The 25,017-nt window shown below is 44.8% G+C and overlaps 1 protein-coding gene across 4 annotated transcripts; it reads right to left on the bottom strand.

The window, feature by feature from the left end:
* Positions 1-1,350: 1,350 nt before the first annotated feature.
* LOC124047797 (solute carrier family 15 member 2-like) lies at positions 1,351-23,987 on the bottom strand. 4 transcript variants are annotated; one of them, XM_046368119.1, is made up of 25 exons: positions 23,785-23,987; positions 22,107-22,153; positions 20,532-20,619; positions 19,156-19,297; positions 18,837-18,929; positions 17,722-17,821; positions 17,390-17,480; positions 16,802-16,879; positions 12,201-12,283; positions 11,922-12,005; positions 11,578-11,667; positions 10,833-10,877; positions 10,556-10,591; positions 10,137-10,225; positions 5,568-5,649; positions 5,034-5,159; positions 4,411-4,575; positions 4,269-4,315; positions 4,045-4,152; positions 3,523-3,619; positions 3,233-3,274; positions 3,008-3,109; positions 2,610-2,714; positions 2,077-2,327; positions 1,351-1,941 (listed from the first exon to the last, which is right to left on the bottom strand). In XM_046368119.1, the coding sequence occupies exons 1-24, from the start codon at positions 23,798-23,800 to the stop codon at positions 2,118-2,120; spliced, it is 2,166 nt and encodes a 721-aa protein (XP_046224075.1). In that variant the 5' UTR covers positions 23,801-23,987; the 3' UTR covers positions 1,351-1,941; positions 2,077-2,117. The 4 variants fall into 4 exon arrangements, with proteins under 4 accessions (XP_046224075.1, XP_046224067.1, XP_046224082.1 ...); XM_046368111.1 differs by having other exon boundaries at positions 1,351-2,327; XM_046368126.1 differs by lacking the exon at positions 23,785-23,987 and adding an exon at positions 22,767-22,875 and having other exon boundaries at positions 1,351-2,327.
* Between the last annotated feature and the right edge of the window lie 1,030 nt (positions 23,988-25,017).

The raw sequence follows: 25,017 nt of genomic DNA, 5'->3' as shown, positions 1-25,017 counted from the left end.
TCCCCTTACACTGTGTATAAGACAGTAGTTTTTTTTGGAATTGTTAGTTAGATTACTTGTTGGTTATCACTGCATTGTCGGAACTAGAAGCACAAGCATTTCGCTACACTCGCATTAACATCTGCTAACCATGTGTATGTGACAAATAAAATTTGATTTGATTTGATTTGATTTCTGTTTGCGTCCATGGGCTACTCTTCCTCTTTAGACCAGGGCTCTGCCTTCCATTCCCCAGCTGGTACATTCTGTTTGCGTCCAGGGGCTACTCTTCCTCTTTAGACCAGGGCTCTGCCTTCCATTCCCCAGCTGGTACATTCTGTTTGCATCCAGGGGCTACTCTTCCTCTTTAGACCAGGTCTCTGCCTTCCATTCCCAAGCTGGTACATTCTGTTTGCATCCAGGGGCTACTCTTCCTCTTTAGACCAGGGCTCTGCCTTCCATTCCCCAGCTGGTACATTCTGTTTGCATCCAGGGGCTACTCTTCCTCTTTAGACCAGGTCTCTGCCTTCCATTCCCAAGCTGGTACATTCTGTTTGCATCCAGGGGCTACTCTTCCTCTTTAGACCAGGGCTCTGCCTTCCATTCCCCAGCTGGTACATTCTGTTTGCGTCCAGGGGCTACTCTTCCTCTTTAGACCAGAGCTCTGCCTTCCATTCCCCAGCTGGTACATTCTGTTTGCATCCAGGGGCTACTCTTCCTCTTTAGACCAGGGCTCTGCCTTCCATTCCCCAGCTGGTACATTCTGTTTGCATCCAGGGGCTACTCTTCCTCTTTAGACCAGGTCTCTGCCTTCCATTCCCAAGCTGGTACATTCTGTTTGCATCCAGGGGCTACTCTTCCTCTTTAGACCAGGGCTCTGCCTTCCATTCCCCAGCTGGTACATTCTGTTTGCATCCGGCGGCTACTCTTCCTCTTTAGACCAGGGCTCTGCCTTCCATTCCCCAGCTGGTACATTCTGTTTGCATCCGGCGGCTACTCTTCCTCTTTAGACCAGGGCTCTGCCTTCCATTCCCCAGCTGGTACATTCTGTTTGCGTCCAAGGGCTCTGGTCTGAAATGGAAGGACTATATAGGGAATAGGGTGCCAGTTGGGGTGAAGATGTTAGAAAGGCAGCCTGTTATGGTATTGTGATTAATGAATGCTGTCTAAGGAGTAATGATGTGTTATGGCCCAGTTACCAGGAAGTGATGTGTTATTTTTCTGTCTCTCTCTATAGTCCTGGGTCTGTGACAAGGGAAGGAAACCAAAGCTGAATGAATAAAGACTAGAAACATGTAAGCGCCACCAACAATGAGGTAGTCCTGCAAAAACGTAAGAGTAGCAAGATTTCAGAAACAGAATTATATCATATTCAGAGAAATTTACACATTTTTATTTACGTACCACAAGAGTAAAATGAGAGAAATGCTTCCCAGGAGTGGAACGTTTTATGAAGGTCTATCTATCAAATGATTAGGACACACTTGACTCATAGTTTGTCATTTGAATGAGGCTCTTTTAGTCAAGTATTACTGGAGTTAAGTCTACTCCAGTATTTGTCTCAGGTAGCCAGTCTAAAGAGCAGGGATGGAAATGAATCTAGGCCACTAGTAAAAATGGTTCTACTAGTAACTAGTAAAAATGGTTCTACTAGTAACTAGTAAAAATGGTTCTACTAGTAAAAATGGTTCTACTAGTAACCAAAATCCTTAAGTTTCATGATTGCTAAAGAAGGACCCTTTTCACAATGTTCTGTTTATCAACTACAAGAGTCTGTTGTTTTCATCTTTGAACATCATTGTAAACAGGGGACTACAGATCATTCTATTATGTTCAGTAACATTTTCTAAATTCACATAAAATACAGCGTTTGAACAATGTGTTTTGTTACCACCGGTCCTGGTTTGACCTCCAGATTTTGAGAAGTGTCCCAGTTGGAGTGCTGACTGTGGTTAGTCCATACTATAAGATCACACAGACAGGGTGTGACAATAACTAACAACATACAGTAAGGTTCAGCAAGTACAATACACTCAATCCCCATATCTTAATACTTTGCTTCGATTTACAAATGTATAAAACAAACTGGGGACTTACAAATCTCCTAAGAGGGAAATACTCTGAATCCAGTCACCAGACTACATATTGGTGCTCTTCTCTATTGAGTTCAAGTACATAGTGTCGTCTGTCTGGTCCTTCTTCAGGTCATCTTCATCCTCATTGACTGTCTTGTCTGGGAACAGCTTGTCTAGCTCGCCTGGGTCTACGTAGGTGTAGAAGTAAGCCATGATGGAGAAGATGATGCAGACTGCCACCAGGAGGCCAGCGAACAGCAGGAACTCCATCCACTGAGAATGTCAGAATCAATGTTAAACACATTTAACACTGGGGACTATGGTTGTTATTTGATAGCCATATTTATTATCCTGGTGTACTCGCTACTCAAGCTGGAGAGAGAAAGGGAACTAGCCATTCTTATTGTTGTGATTGGTTTCCCTCTAGTGGACTACTGCAGACACTGCTCTGTTTGACTCTTTTTAACGGTTTTATGAGGTCTATGGGTTCAATGGCGCACTGACAAGGCTTCCTAAAAGGCACAGTAAAAACCGTCTTCTACCACTGGGACTTACCTGATCCAGACCTGCCCCCTCTGCTACGATTAGCACAATGACATTGCCAAAGGCTACAGTCAGCAGCCAGCCGGCCTGCAGCAGTGACTTCATGTTGGCTGGGGCCTGTATTGAATATAGACCTAGATATTGTTTATCATTGGCAGGGAAAAGCATATCACATGTTCTTCACTCAAACATGATCTCCTTGTAGAGGCTGAATTCCTAGTAATCAACCCGTAGCTGTCTATACTCCCTAGCCACTTCTAGTAGATCTGAAAGGTTTCTGGTTGGTAGAAGTGTTCATCATACTGGACACCAATTCTTTCAGATCTACAGAGGTGCCTAAGTAAGCATTTGAGGTTTATTAGTCAATACTCAACCAATACTCAATCAACAATCACTGGATACCTACTGACCTGTGAATAGGAGAACTCGATGCCTGGGATGGAGAACATGACTTCTCCTGCTGTCATCAGGGCATACTGGGGGATCTGCCAGGCTATGTGAACATTGTTGGCCTTCACAAATCAAATCAAAAATAATTGAATCACATGCTTCGTAAACAGATGTAGACTAGCTGTAAAATTCATACTTACAGGCCCTTCCCAACAAAGCAGAGAGAAAAGAAGAGAAATAATAACCTTCACATCCTCCATCTTCTGGGGAATGATGTCTCCAGAGCCCTGGAAAAAAGTAAAGGAAGTTATGAGTACTGTCTACCAGAGCGGGCACTGACGATGTGAGCAATGCCAAGGTCGTGGGTTCAATTCCCGCAGGGATCTTTAGTAAGTGTAACTTACTAGGTAGCTAGTACTGTGCTAGTCCATGTATTTCTACTGCCAATGTGGTTTCAGGCCATAGCAGGCAGCACTTAATAGTAGCTACAGTATGGTATTTTGTGATCTCATGTATAAGCAGTGGGATGACTCACCCCTTTGAGGATGACTGTGTATGAAGCTCCAGAGTCGAGCAGGCCCAGGTTGATGGAGAAATCCTGTGAGCCTGATGTACACCTCACGCTTGTATACCTGTGAGAGATGGCATAGGTGAAGGATTTAGAGAGGGCAGAGGTAAAAGAGATCTGTGGATACTGTGATGTGATCTAGCACTGACTATATCAGTGGAGGCTGCTGAGGGGAGGACGGCTCATAATAATGTATTGGAATGGAGCATATGGAATGGTATCAACCATATGGAAACCACGTGCTTGAAGTATTTGATACCATTCCACGTATTCTGCTCCAGCCATTACCACGAGCCCGTCCTCTCCAATTAAGGTGCCACCAGCCTCCTGTGGACTGTATCTATTTCTAATTTATTACTACATTAGTCAGATGTTCAATGTTAGAAAATGAGGAATATCAATTCCTGAATGCTTTGTCAGTGGCCTAGGAAGGGACACTTTACACTATTTTAAGATGAACTGCAATGGAACACAAATATGGCCACTCACTCCTTTCTTTCCACACTCTTATTGGGAGATATGCCATAGTCAGCGGGTACGTGAAAGTCCACACCAGCCATCGTTACGTTCACAGCCTCACTCCGCGTGTTAATGAACCTGTTAGAGCAATACTTGAATCTTTGCAGCGTATTCACTGAACTAACGGAAGTCAGTCTTTCCAATGGAGAATTATTCCGTCTCCTATTTCAATTCAAACATAAACACATAATTACCTCAGGTATGCTTCCATTTTTTCACTTTTAAGTATGTTGTCTGTCGCCTATATTATTAAAAAAATGAAAACAGAAACAGATTGCAAACACAGAAATGATTTCTGTAGTGACTGTAAGATTATAGTGTGAACTTCAGACTCACTAGTTGACACACTATTCCCGAGGTTTTGCTGTGCAGGACGAGACTGTAGGCTTTCTGCTCTGTGAAAGTCTCTCTACACTCATGAAAGTGTCCATTGTGATTGATCCCCACAGTGATGGTCTTGTTGTGTCCCCCCAGTTCAAGATGCTGATATGCTTGAGGATCCTGATAGACATAGAGGCATGTGTATTACATGTATTGCCATGATTAACGTTCAGCTCTAATCAGACCTGCGTTCAAATATTTTTACAATTATTAACGGGGCCTGATCGAGCTTTCCTGGCACAATGGAACCAATCAAATAGTTGCACAACGGCAAACTCCAGGATAAAGCAAACACAACGTTTTTGAAAGATTTCAAATAGTATTTGAACCCAGGTCTGGCTGTAATAGCTGTAGAACAATGGACCTGTTGACCTCAGAACGCACATCTGTTGCCGTGAGATGTAGCTGTAGATTCCTATGGAGTCAGACTATGGAGCGTCTACGGAGTCTACAGCCATTTCTCATATGGCAATCCTATCTGGTAGGTCTGCTTTCTATGAAGTCAAGGTTGATTATTAGTCACAGCATTATTAGCGTAGCAGAGTAAAACTAGGGTAAAACTCCCCAGCCCAGTTTACCTCATAGGATTTGATAGGTTGTGAGAATAGGTTACTCCCAGGGATGCTTAGTTTGACGTCACTGTCAGCCAGGTTGTAGACCTGTAGCAGACACCGTCCACGAGGTGCAGGCTCCACCACCGTTTTCTAGCAGAGGAATAGAGAGAGAGGGGACATCAGAAGACAGGTGATTGGCTCTGTTTCAAAGGTGGCAATCCAGGTGGATTTCATTTTTACAGTTGCAAAATATTAATGTTGTTCCTGCTAAACACTTCTCCAGGCATTGTGAGATCAGACCATCTATGCAGCGCAACTGCAAAAAAAGATGACCTGGAGTGTCACTTACGGAAGTGAAGTCCCCCAAAGATCAGAGGAGGCTGGTGGGAGGAGCTATAGTAGGATGGGCTCATTGTAATGACTGGAATGGAATTAATGTAACGGAGTCTAATGTGGTTTCCATTTGTTGGATACGGTTCCATTTATTCAATTCCAGCCATTACAATACGCCTATAGCTCCTACCACCAGCCTCCTCTGCCAGAGATGCTGTGTCTTACCATGACGTTGACCTCCACCAAGGTGGCAGCACCGAAGGCCAGCGCTGCAAAGATCATACCAACAGCCATCTTCTTCAGCGGCCTAAGGGGAGATGGAGACGTATCAGGCATTCTGTCTCTCAAGGGGAGATGGAGACGTATCAGACATTCTGTCTCTAAAGGGGAGATGGAGACGTATCAGACATTCTGTCTCTCAAGGGGAGATGGAGACGTATCAGGCATTCTGTCTCTCAAGGGGAGATGGAGACGTATCAGACATTCTGTCTCTCAAGGGGAGATGGAGACGTATCAGACATTATGTCTCTAAAGGGGAGATGGAGACTTATCAGACATTATGTCTCTAAAGGGGAGATGGAGACGTATCAGGCATTCTGTCTCTAAAGGGGAGATGGAGACGTATCAGGCATTATGTCTCCAAAGGGGAGATGGAGACGTATCAGGCATTATGTCTCTAAAGGGGAGATGGAGACGTATCAAGCATTCTGTCTCTGCTCTCTGCTGTCTCTGCTGCTAAAGTCAGACCATACAAACGCTCCACACCGCGTGGCCGCGGCCACCCTAATCTGGTGGTCCCAGCGCGCACGGCCCACGTGGAGTTCCAGGTCTCCGGTAGCCTCTGGAACTGCCGATCTGCGGCCAACAAGGCAGAGATCATCTCAGCCTATGCCTCCCTCCAGTCCCTCGACTTCTTGGCACTGACGGAAACATGGATCACCACAGATAACACTGCCACTCCTACTGCTCTCTCTTCGTCCGCCCACGTGTTCTCGCACACCCCGAGAGCTTCTGGTCAGCGGGGTGGTGGCACCGGGATCCTCATCTCTCCGAAGTGGTCATTCTCTCTTTCTCCCCTTACCCATCTGTCTATCGCCTCCTTTGAATTCCATGCTGTCACAGTTACCAGCCCTTTCAAGCTTAACATCCTTATCATTTATCGCCCTCCAGGTTCCCTCGGAGAGTTCATCAATGAGCTTGATGCCTTGATAAGCTCCTTTCCTGAGGACGGCTCACCTCTCACAGTTCTGGGCGTCTTTAACCTCCCCACGTCTACCTTTGACTCATTGCTCTCTGCCTCCTTCTTTCCACTCCTCTCCTCTTTTGACCTCACCCTCTCACCTTCCCCCCCTACTCACAAGGCAGGCAATACGCTCGACCTCATCTTTACTAGATGCTGTTCTTCCACTAACCTCATTGCAACTCCCCTCCAAGTCTCCGACCACTACCTTGTATCCTTTTCCCTCTCGCTCTCATCCAACACTTCCCACACTGCCCCTACTCGGATGGTATCGCGCCGTCCCAAACTTCGCTCTCTCTCCCCCGCTACTCTCTCCTCTTCCATCCTATCATCTCTTCCCTCTGCTCAAACCTTCTCCAACCTATCTCCTGATTCTGCCTCCTCAACCCTCCTCTCCTCCCTTTCTGCATCCTTTGACTCTCTATGCCCCCTATCCTCCAGGCCGGCTCGGTCCTCCCCTCCCGCTCCGTGGCTCGACGACTCATTGCGAGCGCACAGAACAGGGCTCCGGGTAGCCGAGCGGAAATGGAGGAAAACTCGCCTCCCTGCGGACCTGGCATCCTTTCGCTCCCTCCTCTCTACATTTTCCTCTTCTGTCTCTGCTGCTAAAGCCACTTTCTACCACTCTAAATTCCAAGCTTCTGCCCCTAACCCTAGGAAGCTCTTTGCCACCTTCTCCTCCCTCCTGAATCTTCCTCCCCCCCTCTCTGCAGATGACTTCGTCAACCATTTTGAAAAGAAGGTCGACGACATCCGATCCTCGTTTGCTAAGTCAAACGACACCGCTGGTTCTGCTCACACTGCCCTACCCTGTGCTCTGACCTCTTTCTCCCCTCTCTCTCCAGATGAAATCTCGCGTCTTGTGACGGCCGGCCGCCCAACAACCTGCCCGCTTGACCCTATCCCCTCCTCTCCAGACCATTTCCGGAGACCTTCTCCCTTACCTCACCTCGCTCATCAACTCATCCCTGACCGCTGGCTACGTCCCTTCCGTCTTCAAGAGAGCGAGAGTTGCACCCCTTCTGAAAAAACCTACACTCGATCCCTCCGATGTCAACAACTACAGACCAGTATCCCTTCTTTCTTTTCTCTCCAAAACTCTTGAACGTGCCGTCCTTGGCCAGCTCTCCCGCTATCTCTCCCAGAATGACCTTCTTGATCCAAATCAGTCAGGTTTCAAGACTAATCATTCAACTGAGACTGCTCTTCTCTGTATCACGGAGGCGCTCCGCACCGCTAAAGCTAACTCTCTCTCCTCTGCTCTCATCCTTCTAGACCTATCGGCTGCCTTCGATACTGTGAACCATCAAATCCTCTCCACCCTCTCCAAGTTGGGCATCTCCGGCGCGGCCCATGCTTGGATTGCGTCCTACCTGACAGGTCGCTCCTACCAGGTGGCGTGGCGAGAATCTGTCTCCTCACCACGCGCTCTCACCACTGGTGTCCCCCAGGGCTCTGTTCTAGGCCCTCTCCTATTCTCGCTATACACCAAGTCACTTGGCTCTGTCATAACCTCACATGGTCTCTCCTATCATTGCTATGCAGACGACACACAATTAATCTTCTCCTTTCCCCCTTCTGATGACCAGGTGGCGAATCGCATCTCTGCATGTCTGGCAGACATATCAGTGTGGATGACGGATCACCACCTCGAGCTGAACCTCGGCAAGACGGAGCTGCTCTTCCTCCCGGGGAAGGACTGCCCGTTCCATGATCTCGCCATCACAGTTGACAACTCCATTGTGTCCTCCTCCCAGAGCGCTAAGAACCTTGGCGTAATCCTGGACAACACCCTGTCGTTCTCAACTAACATCAAGGCGGTGGCCCGTTCCTGTAGGTTCATGCTCTACAACATCCGCAGAGTACGACCCTGCCTCACACAGGAAGCGACGCAGGTCCTAATCCAGGCACTTGTCATCTCCCGTCTGGATTACTGCAACTCGCTGTTGGCTGGGCTCCCTGCCTGTGCCATTAAACCCCTACAACTCATCCAGAACGCCGCAGCCCGTCTGGTGTTCAACCTTCCCAAGTTCTCTCACGTCACCCCGCTCCTCCGCTCTCTCCACTGGCTTCCAGTTGAAGCTCGCATCCGCTACAAGACCATGGTGCTTGCCTACGGAGCTGTGAGGGGAACGGCACCTCAGTACCTCCAGGCTCTGATCAGGCCCTACACCCAAACAAGGGCACTGCGTTCATCCACCTCTGGCCTGCTCGCCTCCCTACCACTGAGGAAGTACAGTTCCCGCTCAGCCCAGTCAAAACTGTTCGCTGCTCTGGCCCCCCAATGGTGGAACAAACTCCCTCACGACACCAGGACAGCTGAGTCAATCACCACCTTCCGGAGACACCTGAAACCCCACCTCTTTAAGGAATACCTAGGATAGGATAAAGTAATCCTTCTCACCCCCCCCCCCTTTAAGATTTAGATGCACTATTGTAAAATGACTGTTCCACTGGATGTCATAAGGTGAATGCACCAATTTGTAAGTCGCTCTGGATAAGAGCGTCTGCTAAATGACTTAAATGTAAATGTAAATGTAGACGTATCAGGCATTCTGTCTCTCAAGGGGAGATGGAGACGTATCAGGCATTATGTCTCTAAAGGGGAGATGGAGACGTATCAGGCATTCTGTCTCTAAAGGGAAGATGGAGACGTGTCAGGCATTCTGTCTCTAAAGGGGAGATGGAGACGTATCAGGCATTCTGTCTCTAAAGGGGAGATGGAGACGTGTCAGGCATTCTGTCTCTAAAGGGGAGATGGAGACGTATCAGGCATTCTGTCTCTAAACCACACTCCTATGGACTCCAACAAGACAACTTTGAGTCAACGCACATTGTTCAATTTTGTCCCTACTACACAGAACTACACAGTAACAACGGTTTCTATTCTTAGAAATGATTAATGCGGTGAATTGTTTCATCTTTCTGTAGGACTACATAAGATGCTTGCACAACATTGTTTGAGCGTATCTTCCACTTATCATCTCAGTGATTTGATAAGATCACAAGGTACTGTAGAAAATCAGCTACAAACATTTTCTTTATGACCAAGAGGCGCATCAAAAATGTTGCCCAACCCACATGCTTGTTCTTGCCCCATTCCTTACTCATGAATGATGACTGTTTTTTATTTAACAAGGCAAGTCAGTTAAGAGCACATTCTTATTTACAATAATGGCCTATCGGGGAACAGTGGGTTAACTGCCGTGTTCAGGGGCAGAACGACAGGTTTTTACCTTGTCAGCTCAGGGATTTGATCCAGCAACCTTTTAGGTTACTGGCCCAACACTCTAACCACTAGGCTACCTGCCTCCCCAAACAGCCTTCAACTACTGTTGAAGACTGTAGTGTCCAGCCGTCAAACCCTTTCTTCCTCCGTTTCCACAATTCCTCTTGAAGCTCATTGGAAGTGAGGATCCAAGAGCCGAGGTCCAAGCTCCCTACGGTATCCTTGTCCAATGAGCTTTGAGACAGAGTGAGGAAATAAGGACAGAGGAAGCAAGGATTTGACAGCTGCATAGTAACGTTTTCAGACACAGCCATGGTCCACTCACGTGAGATTGATCCTGCACAGGCCTATGAGTGGGTAGACAACCACGTCAAAGATAGGCACAAACATCAGGATCAGCAGAGCGTTTAACATCTGAAAGAACCAGGAAGAACAAAACACAGGGAAGCTTCTGATGACTCAATATAAAATCACAACAAAAAATACCATCAAATAATATTGGTTGCTGAAGCAAACTTAGAAAAGACACCAGTAAATATTCTTGCACAATTGATTTAGTCAATAGCGAGATAGCATTATGGTGATAACGTGCATTATAAAAGGGTTTGGGTTCAGGAGAGAACACGCTTGGTCTTATTCAAAGCCATTATAGAGAGAACCTATGGTTACAGGTACAGTATAAACATCGCCAGCAGTTGTAATGCACTATAGAATACTAGGAAGAGAGTAAGAAGCTCCAGGCACCTGCATTTGATCAGGCTTCAGAACGAATGCTGATCCCTGTAACATAGAGACAGATTCCAAACAAGATTTCTATTTCAGTTTACAGTCAACGATAGTAAAACAATGCAAAATACTATGAAATCATAAATGTTGTACACTTGGGTTTTTCCCACAGTTGTAGGGCACATTGTTACACCGTTTCAAAAGCTAGAAAAGGAAAGGAACTTACGAAGGCCATTCACTACGAGACTCCTACCACTGTTGTAAAGTCCTGTACATTGAAAGAAAATGAACTTACAAAGGCCATGTTCATCCGGGTGGCCTGGAGAGTCCAGCGGGATCCCTATAGTACCATATAACAAAGAAGGCTAAATGTTATCATGTTATCCTGTATTCTATAGCACTGGATAGCTGCTTCGTCATCACCATTCACTTCAATGGTATAATCAGACCTCATCAATCCAACATGTCCTTGGCTTCTAACATGCCTAAAGCAAAGCCAAACAAAATGTTATGGCCTATAAACAATATAGATTCCCTTCATTAAAACTAAGATGGTGGTTTTTGTTCTTCTTGTTAGATTTAATCACAGTGTTTATCAGAGGAATGTGCCCAGGGACTCTGGGTTAGAGAAGGTTGGATGGATGGGGTTTTGGGGTTTGCACTTTTTCTTAATCAGTTGTTATTGTGGTGTTGTTTGGTCGTTGACCAGAGGGGAGGAGGAGAGAGGAGATGAGAGGAGACAACAGAACAATGCCTCAAGATCAAGTATTGAGGCAAGCAGAACTTGGGGTCCCAGAGGGCAAAGCTTGTTGAAATAATATCATTTTAAAAAAAGTAAAGAGTTGTAATCTGGTTGAAATTATGTAATTTCAAACCGTTTTGTCTTTACTTGGTCCGTTTCTACTGTATTGGCCTGAATCCTGGGTTTGGGAACCATGAAAGGTCCTGTTTAGAGGCTTTTTAACAGTTAGGGTGGTGGTTACTGTTCTATTTAGGAAGGTCCAAGCTGGTTCGGGTTAGGGTAAGCATTGGATCCTTACCTGCTGGTCAAACAGAGCCCAGAACATGGGCAGAGGGATGAAGAGCACCAGAACCCTCAGGACCATCTTAATCTCATGGATCAGACGTTTCTGTAGAGAAGCACATACAGTAGGAGAACAGACAGTATGGGTCCATTTCACCAGAACTTCTTCATACATTCACATATACCTTCTCCTTAGAATGGATACATACCTTTTACCTGTAAGCCAGATCGCCATAAATGTTCCTCATCTTTATATTATATTATCCTATTATAATCTGAAACATTGTTAATGGGACAGTTACAAGCTCCATGAAGTGATTATAGTCCTCACTGGAGTTATTTCAATCTTGATAATCATACCGGATACTTCTCCTCTGCCCAGTCCAGCCAGTGTTTCCTCTTAGAGTCATACTTAGAACTCATCCACCGGTTCTTGATGGCCAACTGTAGGATGGAGCGAACAGGAGCAGTCATGGACCAGTAGTAAGCCCAGGGGTAGTATTTGTCAGTTGTTTATCTTTCCATTATCTCAGAACCCAGAGCCAGATCTTGAGTGTACTAGCCAGCAATGTTAATCTGCCACAAGAGACTCATCCTTCTATGGAAATGTGTGACTGTTGAGAGAGGTGAATGACTTACCCCCAGGCACCGACACACATCCAATAAGACGTTCCCCTCAGGTGGACTCTTCTTATACATCCCACTTCCAGAGATGAACACGACTACAAAGACATAGACACATTTGAGTAGATGTTGAGTAGAATTTACTGATTGTAAATGTACTATCGCAATTTTTTTTAAATCCTCCAAAGAGCCTTGCCTGACCGCAAAACAAAATACCATCAATACTGTCTTTCTGTCAGATCCAAGGGGAAATGAGTTCCCTCGTTGAAAACCTTTTGACATGTAAAACTGAATTCTAGGAGTTCCTGTAAAACTGAATTCTAGGAGTTCCTGTAAAACTGAATTCTAGGAATTCCTGTAAAACTGTAGATTCTAGGAGTTCCTGTAAAACTGAATTCTAGAAGTTCCTGTAAAACTGAATTCTAGGAGTTCCTGTAAAACTGAATTCTAGGAGTTCCTAGAGTGGGTTTTTGGCATTTCTATCCCTGGTCATCTAAAGGTAAGGGCTAAAGGTAAAGATGAAACACACTCCCTGTTAGAGTAAACTACTTGTCTAACACAAAGTGTTGATGATGTGTGTTATCTTGGTGTGTGCCATTTTTTCAACCCAGGCGCTAAAACCAACTAGCCAAAATACCTTCAGACTATATTTTCATTGGTTGAAAAAAGTGTGTGTGTGTGTGTGTGTGTGTGTGTGTGTGTGTGTGTGTGTGTGTGTGTGTGTGTGTGTGTGTGTGTGTGTGTGTGTGTGTGTGTGTGTGTGTGTGTGTGTGTGTGTGTGTGTGTGTGTGTGTGTGTGTGCGCGTGTGTGTGTGCGCGTGTGTGTGTGCGCGTGTGTGTGTGTATATACATTGCTCAAAAAAATAATAATAATAATAATAATAAATGCCATTTAGCAGACGCTTTTATCCAAAGCGACTTACAGTCATGTGTGCATACATTCTACGTATGGGTGGTCCCGGGGATCAAACCCACTACCCTGGCATTACAAGCGCCATGCTCTACCAACTGAGCTACAGAAGGACCAGGACCAAATAAAGGGAACAATAAAATAACACATCCTAGATCTGAATGAATGAAATACTTTTTTCTTTACATAGTTTAATGTGCTAACAACAAAATCACACAACAATAATCAATGGAAATCAAATTTATCAACCCATGGAGGTCTGGATTTGGAGTCACACTCAAACTTAAAGTGGAAAACCACACTACAGGCTGATCCATCTTTGATATAATGTCCTTAAAACAAGTCTAAATGAGGCTCAGTAGTGTGTGTGACCTCCACGTGCCTGTATGACCTCCCTACCACGCCTGGGCATGCTCCTGATGAGGTGGCAGATGGTCTCCCGAGGGATCTCCTCCCAGACCTGGACTAAAGCATGGAGCGAGACATGATGTCCCAGATGTGCTCAATTGGATTCAGGTCTGGGGAACGGGTGGGCCAGTCCATAGCATCAATGCCTTCCTCTTGCAGGAACTGCTGACACACTCCAGCCACATGAGGTCTAGCATTGATCTTGCATTGTCTTGCATTAGGAGGAACCCAGGGTCAACCACACCAGCATATGGTCTCACAAAGGGTCTGAGGATCTCATCTCGGTACATAATGGCAGTCAGGCTACGTCTGGCGAGCACATGGAGGGCTGTGCGGCCCCCCAAAGAAATGCCACCCCACACCATGACTGACCCACCACCAAACCGGTCATGCTGGAGGATGTTGCAGGCAGCAGAACGTTCTCCACGGCGTCTCCAGACTGTCACATGTGCTCAGTGTGAACCTGCTTTCATCTGTGAAGAGCACAGGGCGCCAGTGGCGAATTTGCCAATCTTGGTGTTCTCTGGCAAATGCCAAACGTCCTGTATGGTGTTGGGCTGTATAAGCACAAACCCCACCTGTGGACGTCAGGCCCTCATACCACCCTCATGGAGTCTGTTTCTGACCGTTTGAGCAGACACATGCTGGAGGTCATTTTGCAGGGCTCTGGCAGTGCTCCTCCTGCTCCTCCTTGCACAAAGGCAGAGGTAGCGGTCTTGCTGCTGGGTTGTTGTCCTCCTACGGCCTCCTCCACGTCTCCTGATGTACTGGCCTGTCTCCTGGTGGCGCCTCCATGCTCTGGACACTACGCTGACAGACACAGCAAACCTTCTTGCCACAGCTCGCATTGATGTGCCATCCTGGATGAGCTGCACTACCTGAGCCACTTGTGTGGGTTGTAGACTCCGTCTCATGCTACCACTAGAGTGAAAGCACCGCCAGCATTCAAAAGTGACCAAAACATCAGCCAGGAAGCATACGAACTGAGAAGTGGTCTGTGGTTATCACCTGCAGAACCACTCCTTTATTGGGGGTGTCTTGCTAGTTGCCTATAATTTCCATCTGTTGTCTATTCCATTTGCACAACAGCATGTGAAATTTATTGTCAATCAGTGTTGCTTCCTAAGTGGACAGTTTGATTTCACAGAAGTGTGATTGACTTGGAGTTACATTGTGTTGTTTAAGTGTTCCCTTTATTTTTTTGAGCAGTGTATATATGTATGTATGTATGTATGTGTGTGTGTAACACAGTTCTGGGTTGTTTTGACTGGCGAGGAGCCATGTTTACACACCTCTGTGGTCCACTAGGATCTTTCTGATGACTGCCTCTGTGGTCCACTAGGATCTTTCTGATGACTGCCTCTGTGGTCCACTAGGATCTTTCTGATGACTGCCTCTGTAGTCCTGCCACTAGGATCTTTCTGATGACTGCCTCTGTAGTCCACTAGGATCTTTCTGATGACTGCCTCTGTAGTCCTGCCACTAGGATCTTTCTGATGACTGCCTCTGTGGTCCACTAGGATCTTTCTGATGACTGCCTCTGTGGTCCTGCCACTAGGATCTTTCTGATGACTGCCTCTGTGGTCCACTAGGATCTTTCTGATGACTGCCTCTGTAGTCCTGCCACTAGGATCTTTCTGATGACTGCCTCTGTAGTCCACTAGGATCTTTCTGATGACTGCCTCTGTAGTCCTGCCACTAGGATCTTTCTGATGACTGCCTCTGTAGTCCACTAGGATCTTTCTGATGACTGCCTCTGTAGTCCTGCCACTAGGATCTTTCTGATGACTGCCTCTGTAGTCCTGCCACTAGGATCTTTCTGATGACTGCCTCTGTGGTCCACTAAGATCTTTCTGATGACTGCCTCTGTAGTCCTGCCACTAGGATCTTTCTGATGACTGCCTCTGTAGTCCACTAGGATCTTTCTGATGACTGCCTCTGTGGTCCACTAGGATCTTTCTGATGACTGCCTCTGTAGTCCTGCCACTAGGATCTTTCTGATGACTGCCTCTGTGGTCCACTAGGATCTTTCTGATGACTGCCTCTGTAGTCCTGCCACTAGGATCTTTCTGATGACTGCCTCTGTAGTCCACTAGGATCTTTCTGATGACTGCCTCTGTGGTCCTGCCACTAGGATCTTTCTGATGACTGCCTCTGTGGTCCTGCCACTAGGATCTTTCTGATGACTGCCTCTGTGGTCCTGCCACTAGGATCTTTCTGATGACTGCCTCTGTGGTCCACTAGGATCTTTCTGATGACTGCCTCTGTGGTCCACTAGGATCTTTCTGATGACTGCCTCTGTGGTCCTGCCACTAGGATCTTTCTGATGACTGCCTCTGTGGTCCACTAGGATCTTTCTGATGACTGCCTCTGTGGTCCTGCCACTAGGATCTTTCTGATGACTGCCTCTGTAGTCCTGCCACTAGGATCTTTCTGATGACTGCCTCTGTAGTCCTGCCACTAGGATCTTTCTGATGACTGCCTCTGTGGTCCACTAGGATCTTTCTGATGACTGCCTCTGTGGTCCACTAGGATCTTTCTGATGACTGCCTCTGTGGTCCACTAGGATCTTTCTGATGACTGCCTCTGTGGTCCACTAGGATCTTTCTGATGACTGCCTCTGTGGTCCACTAGGATCTTTCTGATGACTGCCTCTGTGGTCCACTAGGATCTTTCTGATGACTGCCTCTGTAGTCCTGCCACTAGGATCTTTCTGATGACTGCCTCTGTGGTCCACTAGGATCTTTCTGATGACTGCCTCTGTGGTCCACTAGGATCTTTCTGATGACTGCCTCTGTGGTCCACTAGGATCTTTCTGATGACTGCCTCTGTGGTCCACTAGGATCTTTCTGATGACTGCCTCTGTGGTCCACTAGGATCTTTCTGATGACTGCCTCTGTGGTCCACTAGGATCTTTCTGATGACTGCCTCTGAATCCCATTCCTCTCGATCCATATGGGATTTAGTGTTCACTGCCTCTACCTCACTAAAGCATGTGCCATAAAAACAAAATCCTGCTTTCCAACTCGAGGGGCCACATCCCCCCTGGTGTGACCCATAATGGTAGCTTGGCTATATGAATAGTGCAGTAGCTCGTGTATACAAGCCTGCTGCACAACCAGGTCTGTGCTGAATGTATTCAATACATACTGTACCCCCAGCCGGCAAGGTTGTAATCTGGTCATTTAATAATGTCATTTCAACCAGGTTTACCCATTGGGTATATTCTACTCCAAGTATGCAACAGAAACCCAGACTAGCTTGATTAGATAAGGTGTGAAGAAGAGAGCACACTCACCTAGAGCAATGACCATCAAAATGGCTGGTACTCCGAAAGCAAGAGCGTAGCAGTCACCGCCAAAACACTGCACATTTCCTGTAAGTGCAGGAACACACAGCAGCAGCCATGAGCAAAGGCAGAGGCCTGAGCCCTCAATGCCTTTCACCTCAGAGGCCTGAGCCCTCAATGCCTTTCACCTGAGAGGCCTGAGCCCTCAATGCCTTTCACCTGAGAGGCCTGAGCCCTCAATGCCTTTCACCTGAGAGGCCTGAGCCCTCAATGCCTTTCACCTGAGAGGCCTGAGCCCTCAATGCCTTTCACCTGAGAGGCCTGAGCCCTCAATGCCTTTCACCTGAGAGGCCTGAGCCCTCAATGCCTTTCACCTGAGAGGCCTGAGCCCTCAATGCCTTTCACCTGAGAGGCCTGAGCCCTCAATGCCTTTCACCTCAGCGACCTGAGCCCTCAATGCCTTTCACCTGAGAGGCCTGAGCCCTCAATGCCTTTCACCTGAGAGGCCTGAGCCCTCAATGCCTTTCACCTGAGAGGCCTGAGCACTCAATGCCTTTCACCTTTGAGATAAGGGTTAAGGTTAATGTGGACACGAACCTCTCAGTATTGGAGTGATGAGTGTCGATAAGACACTCCCAGCGTTGATGGACATGTAGAAAATGGAGAAGAATTTCCTCCTTTCGTTCGTCTGAGGTGACAAGGGACAAAACCCAATGATGGTGAACATTGTTTAATATCATCAATTCATTTGACACTTTTTCAGGTCAAATTTTTTTTTCTTCAATTTGTAGCATAATTGTTATCCCATTCTTCCGTAGCTAAGCCTACATACTTCAGTAACAACAGGTATTAGATTGAGAACTTCCTCATATGTTGCAGTAAGAGTATTATTGGTGTGTATTTTAGACTAGACTGATAGAATCTCTTACATGTTCTTCATCAAACTGATCACCTCCGAACGCTGCTACACAGGGTTTGATGCCTCCTGTACCAAAGGCTATAAGGATCAGCCCCACCATAGACAATGCTCTGAGAAATAGAGTGAAAGACAGAGAGAGAGACAGAGACAGAGAGAGAGAGAGAGAGAGAGAGAGAGAGAGAGAGAGAGAGAGAGAGAGAGAGAGAGAGAGAGAGAGAGAGAGAGAGAGAGAGAGAGAGAGAGAGAGAGAGAGAGAGAGAGAGAGAGAGAGAGAGAGAGAGAGTGAGAGTGAGAACAATCTTTGTCCCCATGTGCAGTTGCAAACCATAGTCTGGCTTTTTTAATGGTGGTTTTGGAGCAGTGGCTTCTTCCTTGATGAGCGGCCTTTCAGGTTATGCTTATATAGGACTCGATTTACTGTGGATATAGATACTTTTGTACCTGTTTCAACCAGCATCTTCACAAGGTCCTTTTTGCTGTTGTTCTGGGATTGATTTGCACTTTTCAAACCAAAGTACATTCATCTCTAGGAGACAGAACGCGTCTCCTTCCTGGGCGGTATAATGGCTGCATGGTCCCATGGTGTTTATACTTGCATACTATTGTTTGTACAGGTGAACGTTGTACCTTCAGGCATTTGGAAATTGCTCTCAAGGATGAACCAGACTTGTGGAAGTCTAAAAAAAAATTCTGAGGTCTTGGCTGATTTCTTTTGATTTTCCCATGACATCAAGCAAAGAGGCACTGAGTTTGAAGGTAGGCCTTGAAATACATCCACAGGTACACCTCCAATTGACTCAAATTATGTCAATTAGCTTCTAAAGCCATGACATCATTTTCTGGAATTTTCCAAGCTGTTTAAAGGCACAGGCACAGTCAACTTAGTGTATGTAAACTTCTGACCCACTGGAATTGTGATACGGTGAATTATAAGTGAAATAATCTGTCTGTAAACAATTGTTGGAAATTGTTTACATACATAGGTTGGAGTCATTAAAACTCGTTTTTCAACCACTCCACAAATTTCTTGTTAACAAACTATAGTTTTGGCAAGTCGGTTAGGACATCTACTTTGTGCATGACTTCCGACTTCAACTGTATCAATCAATTTGTCAGACTACTCACGTGTGTATGGTCGAGTCCCCCACACTCGGTATGGCCCCAACCGACTTGACGACATGACCGAGCACATAGACAACAGAGAGGTAAACAATGGTCCTGTGGATGACATGACACAGTAGTGACTTTCACAGTTACTTCAGCTTCTCGTCAACTAAAACAAGATTCAACATCGGACCAACAACAGTGGAGGCTGGTGGAGGGAGAAATCTGAGGACAGGCTCATTGTTATGGCTAGAATGGAATGCAGCCCATCCTCCAATCTAAAAGGACACCTTATTTCCCACTGAGGGTTTGGAGGCATTGACTTCTCCATCTAACTCACTTGAACTTGCCCAGCCAGGAGTCAGCAATGAGGGCCCCCAGAATAGGGGTGAAGTAACAGAGGCTGGAGAAGGCATGGTACACTGCTGTGGACAGGTTCTGGTTCCAATGCAGGTAATTGATGAAGTACAGCGTCAGCACCGCTTCACGCAAACACAGCCGGGAAGTAAGGAGAAATAGATAAGGATCACCAGGGATCAGAGAAAAATATAGTATATCATTGCTCCCAGGTCAGGTCTTTATTGTAAAAGAGAATGTGTTATCAATAAATTGATTAGAGTTGAATAGAGTTTGGCAATAACAGATTTTCTTTTTCAAGAAGTGTGTTTCGGGAAGTAGAGAAAGTAGAGGTCAGACAGGGAGTCTAGATCATGTGATGTTTCCATCTTAAATCAGAGATAAAGCCCCTTGTGACAGGGGGAGTGGAACCTGGTTGTGCAATCGGGAGGGGTAAATTTAATGAAAGCTTCACCAAAAAAATATACAATTGCTAAAAACCTTTTTAGCCTGTCTATCTATGGGTAACAGGGTTGACGTGTTATTCTAGCCTGTCTATCTATGGGTAACAGGGTTGATTGACGTGTTATTCTAGCCTGTCTATCTATGGGTAACAGGGTTGATGTTTTATTCTAGCCTGTCTATCTATGGGTAACAGGGTTGACGTGTTATTCTAGCCTGTCTATCTATGGGTAACAGGGTTGACATGTTATTCTAGCCTGTATATCTATGGGTAACAGGGTTGACGTGTTGTGCTCGACCCACTCAGTTTTCCACCACAAAACAGGCAAAAAGAGTAGAACCAGCTCACCTGCTCTACACTACACAGCAAATTCACCAGTGTTAAAGGAAAACTAAATGAACACGGAGACTGTTGTGTCTGTGGACCCATATTGACACCAAAACAGTGTTAATTCTTGAACTACTCTGCTCTGTCGCCAATACACATTAAATTGTTAGGGCACTACTACCACATATCAGTTCAATTGGTAGAGCATTCACACTAACAGGTGCAACAAATATAGCCACTTACAAGGCACGTCTCGAAATATGTTAATGAGCCAACGACTCATTACCCGCACACAACATTTCTCCACAATGCACCATAATTCACAGCTTCCTCTGCTGGGATCTCTTGATTGGGCCAATACTGACTGTGAGTGGATAATTTAGAACACTTAAGAAGGGCTCATACCCAAACGTTTGTGCGGCAATAAAACTATGTCAATGTAAGTTATTTACCAGAGTTCTGTCCTATTTCTAGTTAGGAGTAGTTAGGAGAACAATTCTTAATTATAAAACTATGTCAATGTAAGTTATTTACCGGAGTTCTGTCCTATTTCTAGTTAGGAGAACCATTCTTAATTATAGGTTACCTACCTTTCATGCCATAGTAGGAGAAGCGTTCACAGAACTCATTCACCACAATGAAGGAGATGCAGACAGGGTAGTTGGTTCCACATAGTTTCTGAGGAGAGGAAAGAAAGAAATATAAAAAGAGAGAGTGAAAGACAAAGACAAAGACAAATAGAGAGAGAGAGAGAGAGAGAGAGAGAGAGAGAGAGAGAGAGAGAGAGAGAGAGGGAAAGAGAGAGAGAGAGAGAGAGCGAAAGACAAAGACAAAGACAAAGAGAGAGAGAGAGAGAGAGAGAGAGAGAGAGAGAGAGAGAGAGAGAGAGAGAGAGAGAGAGAACGAAAGACAAAGACAAAGAGAGAGAGAGAGAGAGAGAGAGAGAGAGAGAGAGAGAGAGAGAGAGAGAGAGAGAGAGAGAGAGAGAGAGAGAGAGAGAGAGAGAGAGAGAGAGAGAGAGAGAGAGAGAGAGAGAGAGAGCGAAAGACAGTGAGAGAGAGAGAGAGAGAGAGAGAGAGAGAGAGAGAGAGAGAGAGAGAGAGAGAGAGAGAGAGAGAGAGAGAGAGAGAGAGAGAGAGAGAGCGAAAGACAAAGACAAAGAGAGAGAGAGAGAGAGAGAGAGAGAGAGAGAGAGAGAGAGAACGAAAGACAAAGAGAGAGAGAGAGAGAGAGAGAGAGAGAGAGAGAGAGAGAGAGAGCGAAAGACAAAGACAAAGACAAAGACAAAGAGAGAGAGAGAGAGAGAGAGAGAGAGAGAGAGAGAGAGAGAGAGAGAGAGAGAGAGAGAGAGAGAGAGAGAGAGAGAGAGAGAGAGAGAGAGAGAGAGAGAGAGAGAGAGAGAGAAAAAAGACAAAGACAAAGAGAGAGAGAGAGAGAGAGAGAGAGAGAGAGAGAGAGAGAGAGAGAGAGAGAGAGAGAGAGAGAGAGAGAGAACGAAAGACAAAGACAAAGACAGAGAGAGAGAGAGAGAGAGAGAGAGAGAGAGAGAGAGAGAGAGAGAGAGAGAGAGAGAGAGAGAGAGAGAGAGAGAGACAAAGACAAAGACAAAGAGAAAGAGAGAGAGAGAGAGAGAGAGAGAGAGAGAGAGAGAGAGAGAGAGAGTCATTAAAAGCTGTATGTGTTTTCTAGAGTAATACATGGCTCATACTAACATGTCAGTTAAACAAGGAATTGATGCTATTGTCCATAATGCTTTACTACTGAGCAAGTGTCAGTACGTCTCCATCCCAAATGGCAAACTATTCACTACATAGGGTAGTACTTTTGACCTGGGCCCACAGAGCTAAAATAGTACACTAAATAGGGAATAGGATGCCATTTAGGATACATTATAAAGAGTCATTCATTAATCACACCAGCACATTACAGATTAGACTAAAGAGCAACTGACAGGTAATTTGACATTAATCGTGGTCCAAAGAAAAGAGACGTTAATAATACGTCTGAAGAAGAAATTAAAGTTGAAATGATCAACTGAGGAAAACCCAGAAATCTTGCCAAGAATTTTCCAGTCAATATCCATTGTTTTACCTGTTCAATTCGACCGCAAATACATGACCATGAATATATTTTGCAATAAAACACGAAGAAATATAAAATATTACCTGTGATTTGCTTGTCTTTCCACTTTCATTCATTTCCAATTTGAGCTCTGTCAGGTAAACACAAAATAACATAATTTTAGAGGCATTGTATGCACAAGATGCATGGACATGACTAGCCCTATAAATAGTCCTCCAAATTCATGATATTCAAAATGAACATTCATAAGCATTTAACGTTACAAGTCTACACCTATTGTATTCTGTGCATGTGACCAATAAAATGTGATAAGATTTTTTAAATGTATTTACGCTATGAAGACAATATCCAAATATTAAGTGTATTATTAATATCATGGATTTGGTGTACTATTTGTAGGGCTGGCTAGGACATGACATGACATACTGCATCTACATTATCTAATGCTGGTCTATGGACGGAGTAAGACTTTCACTTGAGCACTATGCAATCAAACCCGTATTGCAGTATTCACGGAGGGACAAATACAAGTCCATTTGGAAATGGTCATTATTACTCTCTTACATGACTGACTATTAATAATAAAATAAGAAGTAATGATGGACTACTCATTATTATTAGAATATGGTCTAAGAGAAAAAAGTAGTTGATGCTAATAAACTTTGTTTTTTGAGATAGCCAAATTAGAAAATAGGCTAATACAAACACTCAGTAAAATGTGCGTTTTGCATCTGTTTCCTTACAATGGTGATGGTGTCTGAGAAGCCGATTGACAGGTGTGATGGAAAACATCTTCCGAACTTTCTACAGTAAAAATCTAACACAAGCTAGATGTCGATTCCAATTGGCTATTCTGGAGGCGAAAGAAACGCACACATGTTGAGGCAAGGTGCAAGCTGGCGGAGTAGAACACTTCAAATAGACAAATGGACAGATCTTCATCCAAATATTATAGAATCCACATAAAGAAAATGTGCATTTTCCCACTAGAGGTGTGTTTCGACCAAACATACCTGTGGATAAAAATAAGTGAGTGCTGACATAGTGCACACAAAATGTACTTGTTCGTTTAAGTTTTTATGTACCGAATAAAAACACCCTCTATTATTATTGAAAAATGAACATCACCGTGCACTTTCACCACCCTGTGAAATTCATCATCATGTATTTATTATCTGTAGATAACGTTTCCCCGAGTTGTAGTGGGAGGACCACACACCCAAATCATCGCGTGACTTCAAATTTACTTCGATATGACGGTTAATTATATCAATATTTTAACAAAAGGTTTCCACCGCTATTTCTCGCATAATACATTTCACCAACACAAAAGATCCCACCATGTAGAATGAACTAATCATCTGTCGGCATTTATAAAATTGTTCGGAAACCTCATGTTTCCATCACAGCTGTTATTATGGTATCACTTTACTTGCATAAAAACTGTGGATGGAAACGTGGTTACTGAAGGCAAAATGTCAACCACTACACATACAGTATTTCAGCATTTCTATAAATCGAGCACATATGTTAGCAATTTGCCTAGATCCATCCTGTGAAAACATTGAATGCATACATCATTATCACGACCGTCTGAAAGTTGCAGACAGTGCTATCAAACGCGTAATTTGTGTCAATTGTCACAACTATTGATAACGTTTGTGCATAAAACGCTTTCCTTCAATAATCCACCGCCCATGCATCCAATAAAAAAACATATTCCGAAAACTTTATTTTTCCAAAAGTCTATGCACGCATTACCCTTTCGTTTCCCCATTTCTCGTGTATTTTCTGAAGTGTTTTTGGCACTAGCGTCGCATCGGTCGGTGGACTTCTTGACGTGCGTCCAAGTCCGTCCCTCTCTTGTCTGTCTGTGACTGTGAGCGCAGCAATGGAAACGCAGCTTTCTTATAACATATGTTTAACCCGTTAGTTAATATTCCACTCCAGATCCAATATTTTTTTTTACTTAATCTTCAAGGACTTTTCAGTGCAGATCTGATCCTGTCACGAAGTCAATTGAATAGTGGATCTTAGTTTCCAGAGAACAGTTGGGAACCCGCCTGTAAACCAGACTCTTTGGATTCACAATAGAGTATTTGTTTGGGTTTTTTAACCCGCAAGCCTGGGCGTGGAGTGACTGTTGAAATTAGCCTGAAGTGAGAGTACTTTATGAAGTGGACCATCTCCATGCTTTCTGGTACTTAGAATTGGGAGTTATGCATTTCTGGGGATGTTCAAAAAGTGCATTGATTCTCACTGATTGTACTGTTGTTGAAGTGACTCAAAAACAACTATTCCTACAAAAAAGTTATCATTAATTTCTTCTTCTATTTCCCGATTTCCAACATCTAGGAGACAATGAGCCCTCTAAAAATCCCAATGCATTGTAAAACTCAGTAGTCTATACAGTAATATTAGCATACAACTATTTCCCAACTAAACCCCTGCCATGCCAATGGGTTGTACTTGTCATTGTCAATAGAAATCCTATTGTAAATACATGAATGTTTAGCATGTGCCATTCACATTATCCTTTGATGTGTTATGGAGTTCCACCCTGGCGCCAGAGCCCATCTTCTATGCATGGGCACCACAGGCAGTAGAGACACGGACTACATCATTCATCTGGCTTGTTGTGGAATGTGTGTGCTGAATGAAATAGTTAATGAGAGAGAGAGAGAGGGAGCGAGAGAGAGACTCATTAAAAGCTGTATGTGTTTTCAAGAGTAATACATGACTCATACTAACATGTGAGTTAAACTATGAATCTAATTCACTATGGCACTATGCCACTTAAAAACGTAATTAAATACTCCTATTAAATTCTGACCATATGACCCATCTAGCACAGTAGCTCATATAGGCCAAGTTAAACCTGTAATATGAAAAAAAGAAAATTGGGCCTGCAAGTTCAATATGGAACCACTTCCAAGGGGGTTATTATCAGTTTCAAACATTGGTTGTTATCTGAACATAGTTTTGTGCCAACCG

The sequence above is a fragment of the Oncorhynchus gorbuscha genome, linkage group LG01, assembly GCF_021184085.1.
Source record: "Oncorhynchus gorbuscha isolate QuinsamMale2020 ecotype Even-year linkage group LG01, OgorEven_v1.0, whole genome shotgun sequence".
NCBI lineage: Eukaryota > Metazoa > Chordata > Actinopteri > Salmoniformes > Salmonidae > Oncorhynchus > Oncorhynchus gorbuscha.
This window is presented reverse-complemented; position numbering and strand designations above follow the sequence as displayed.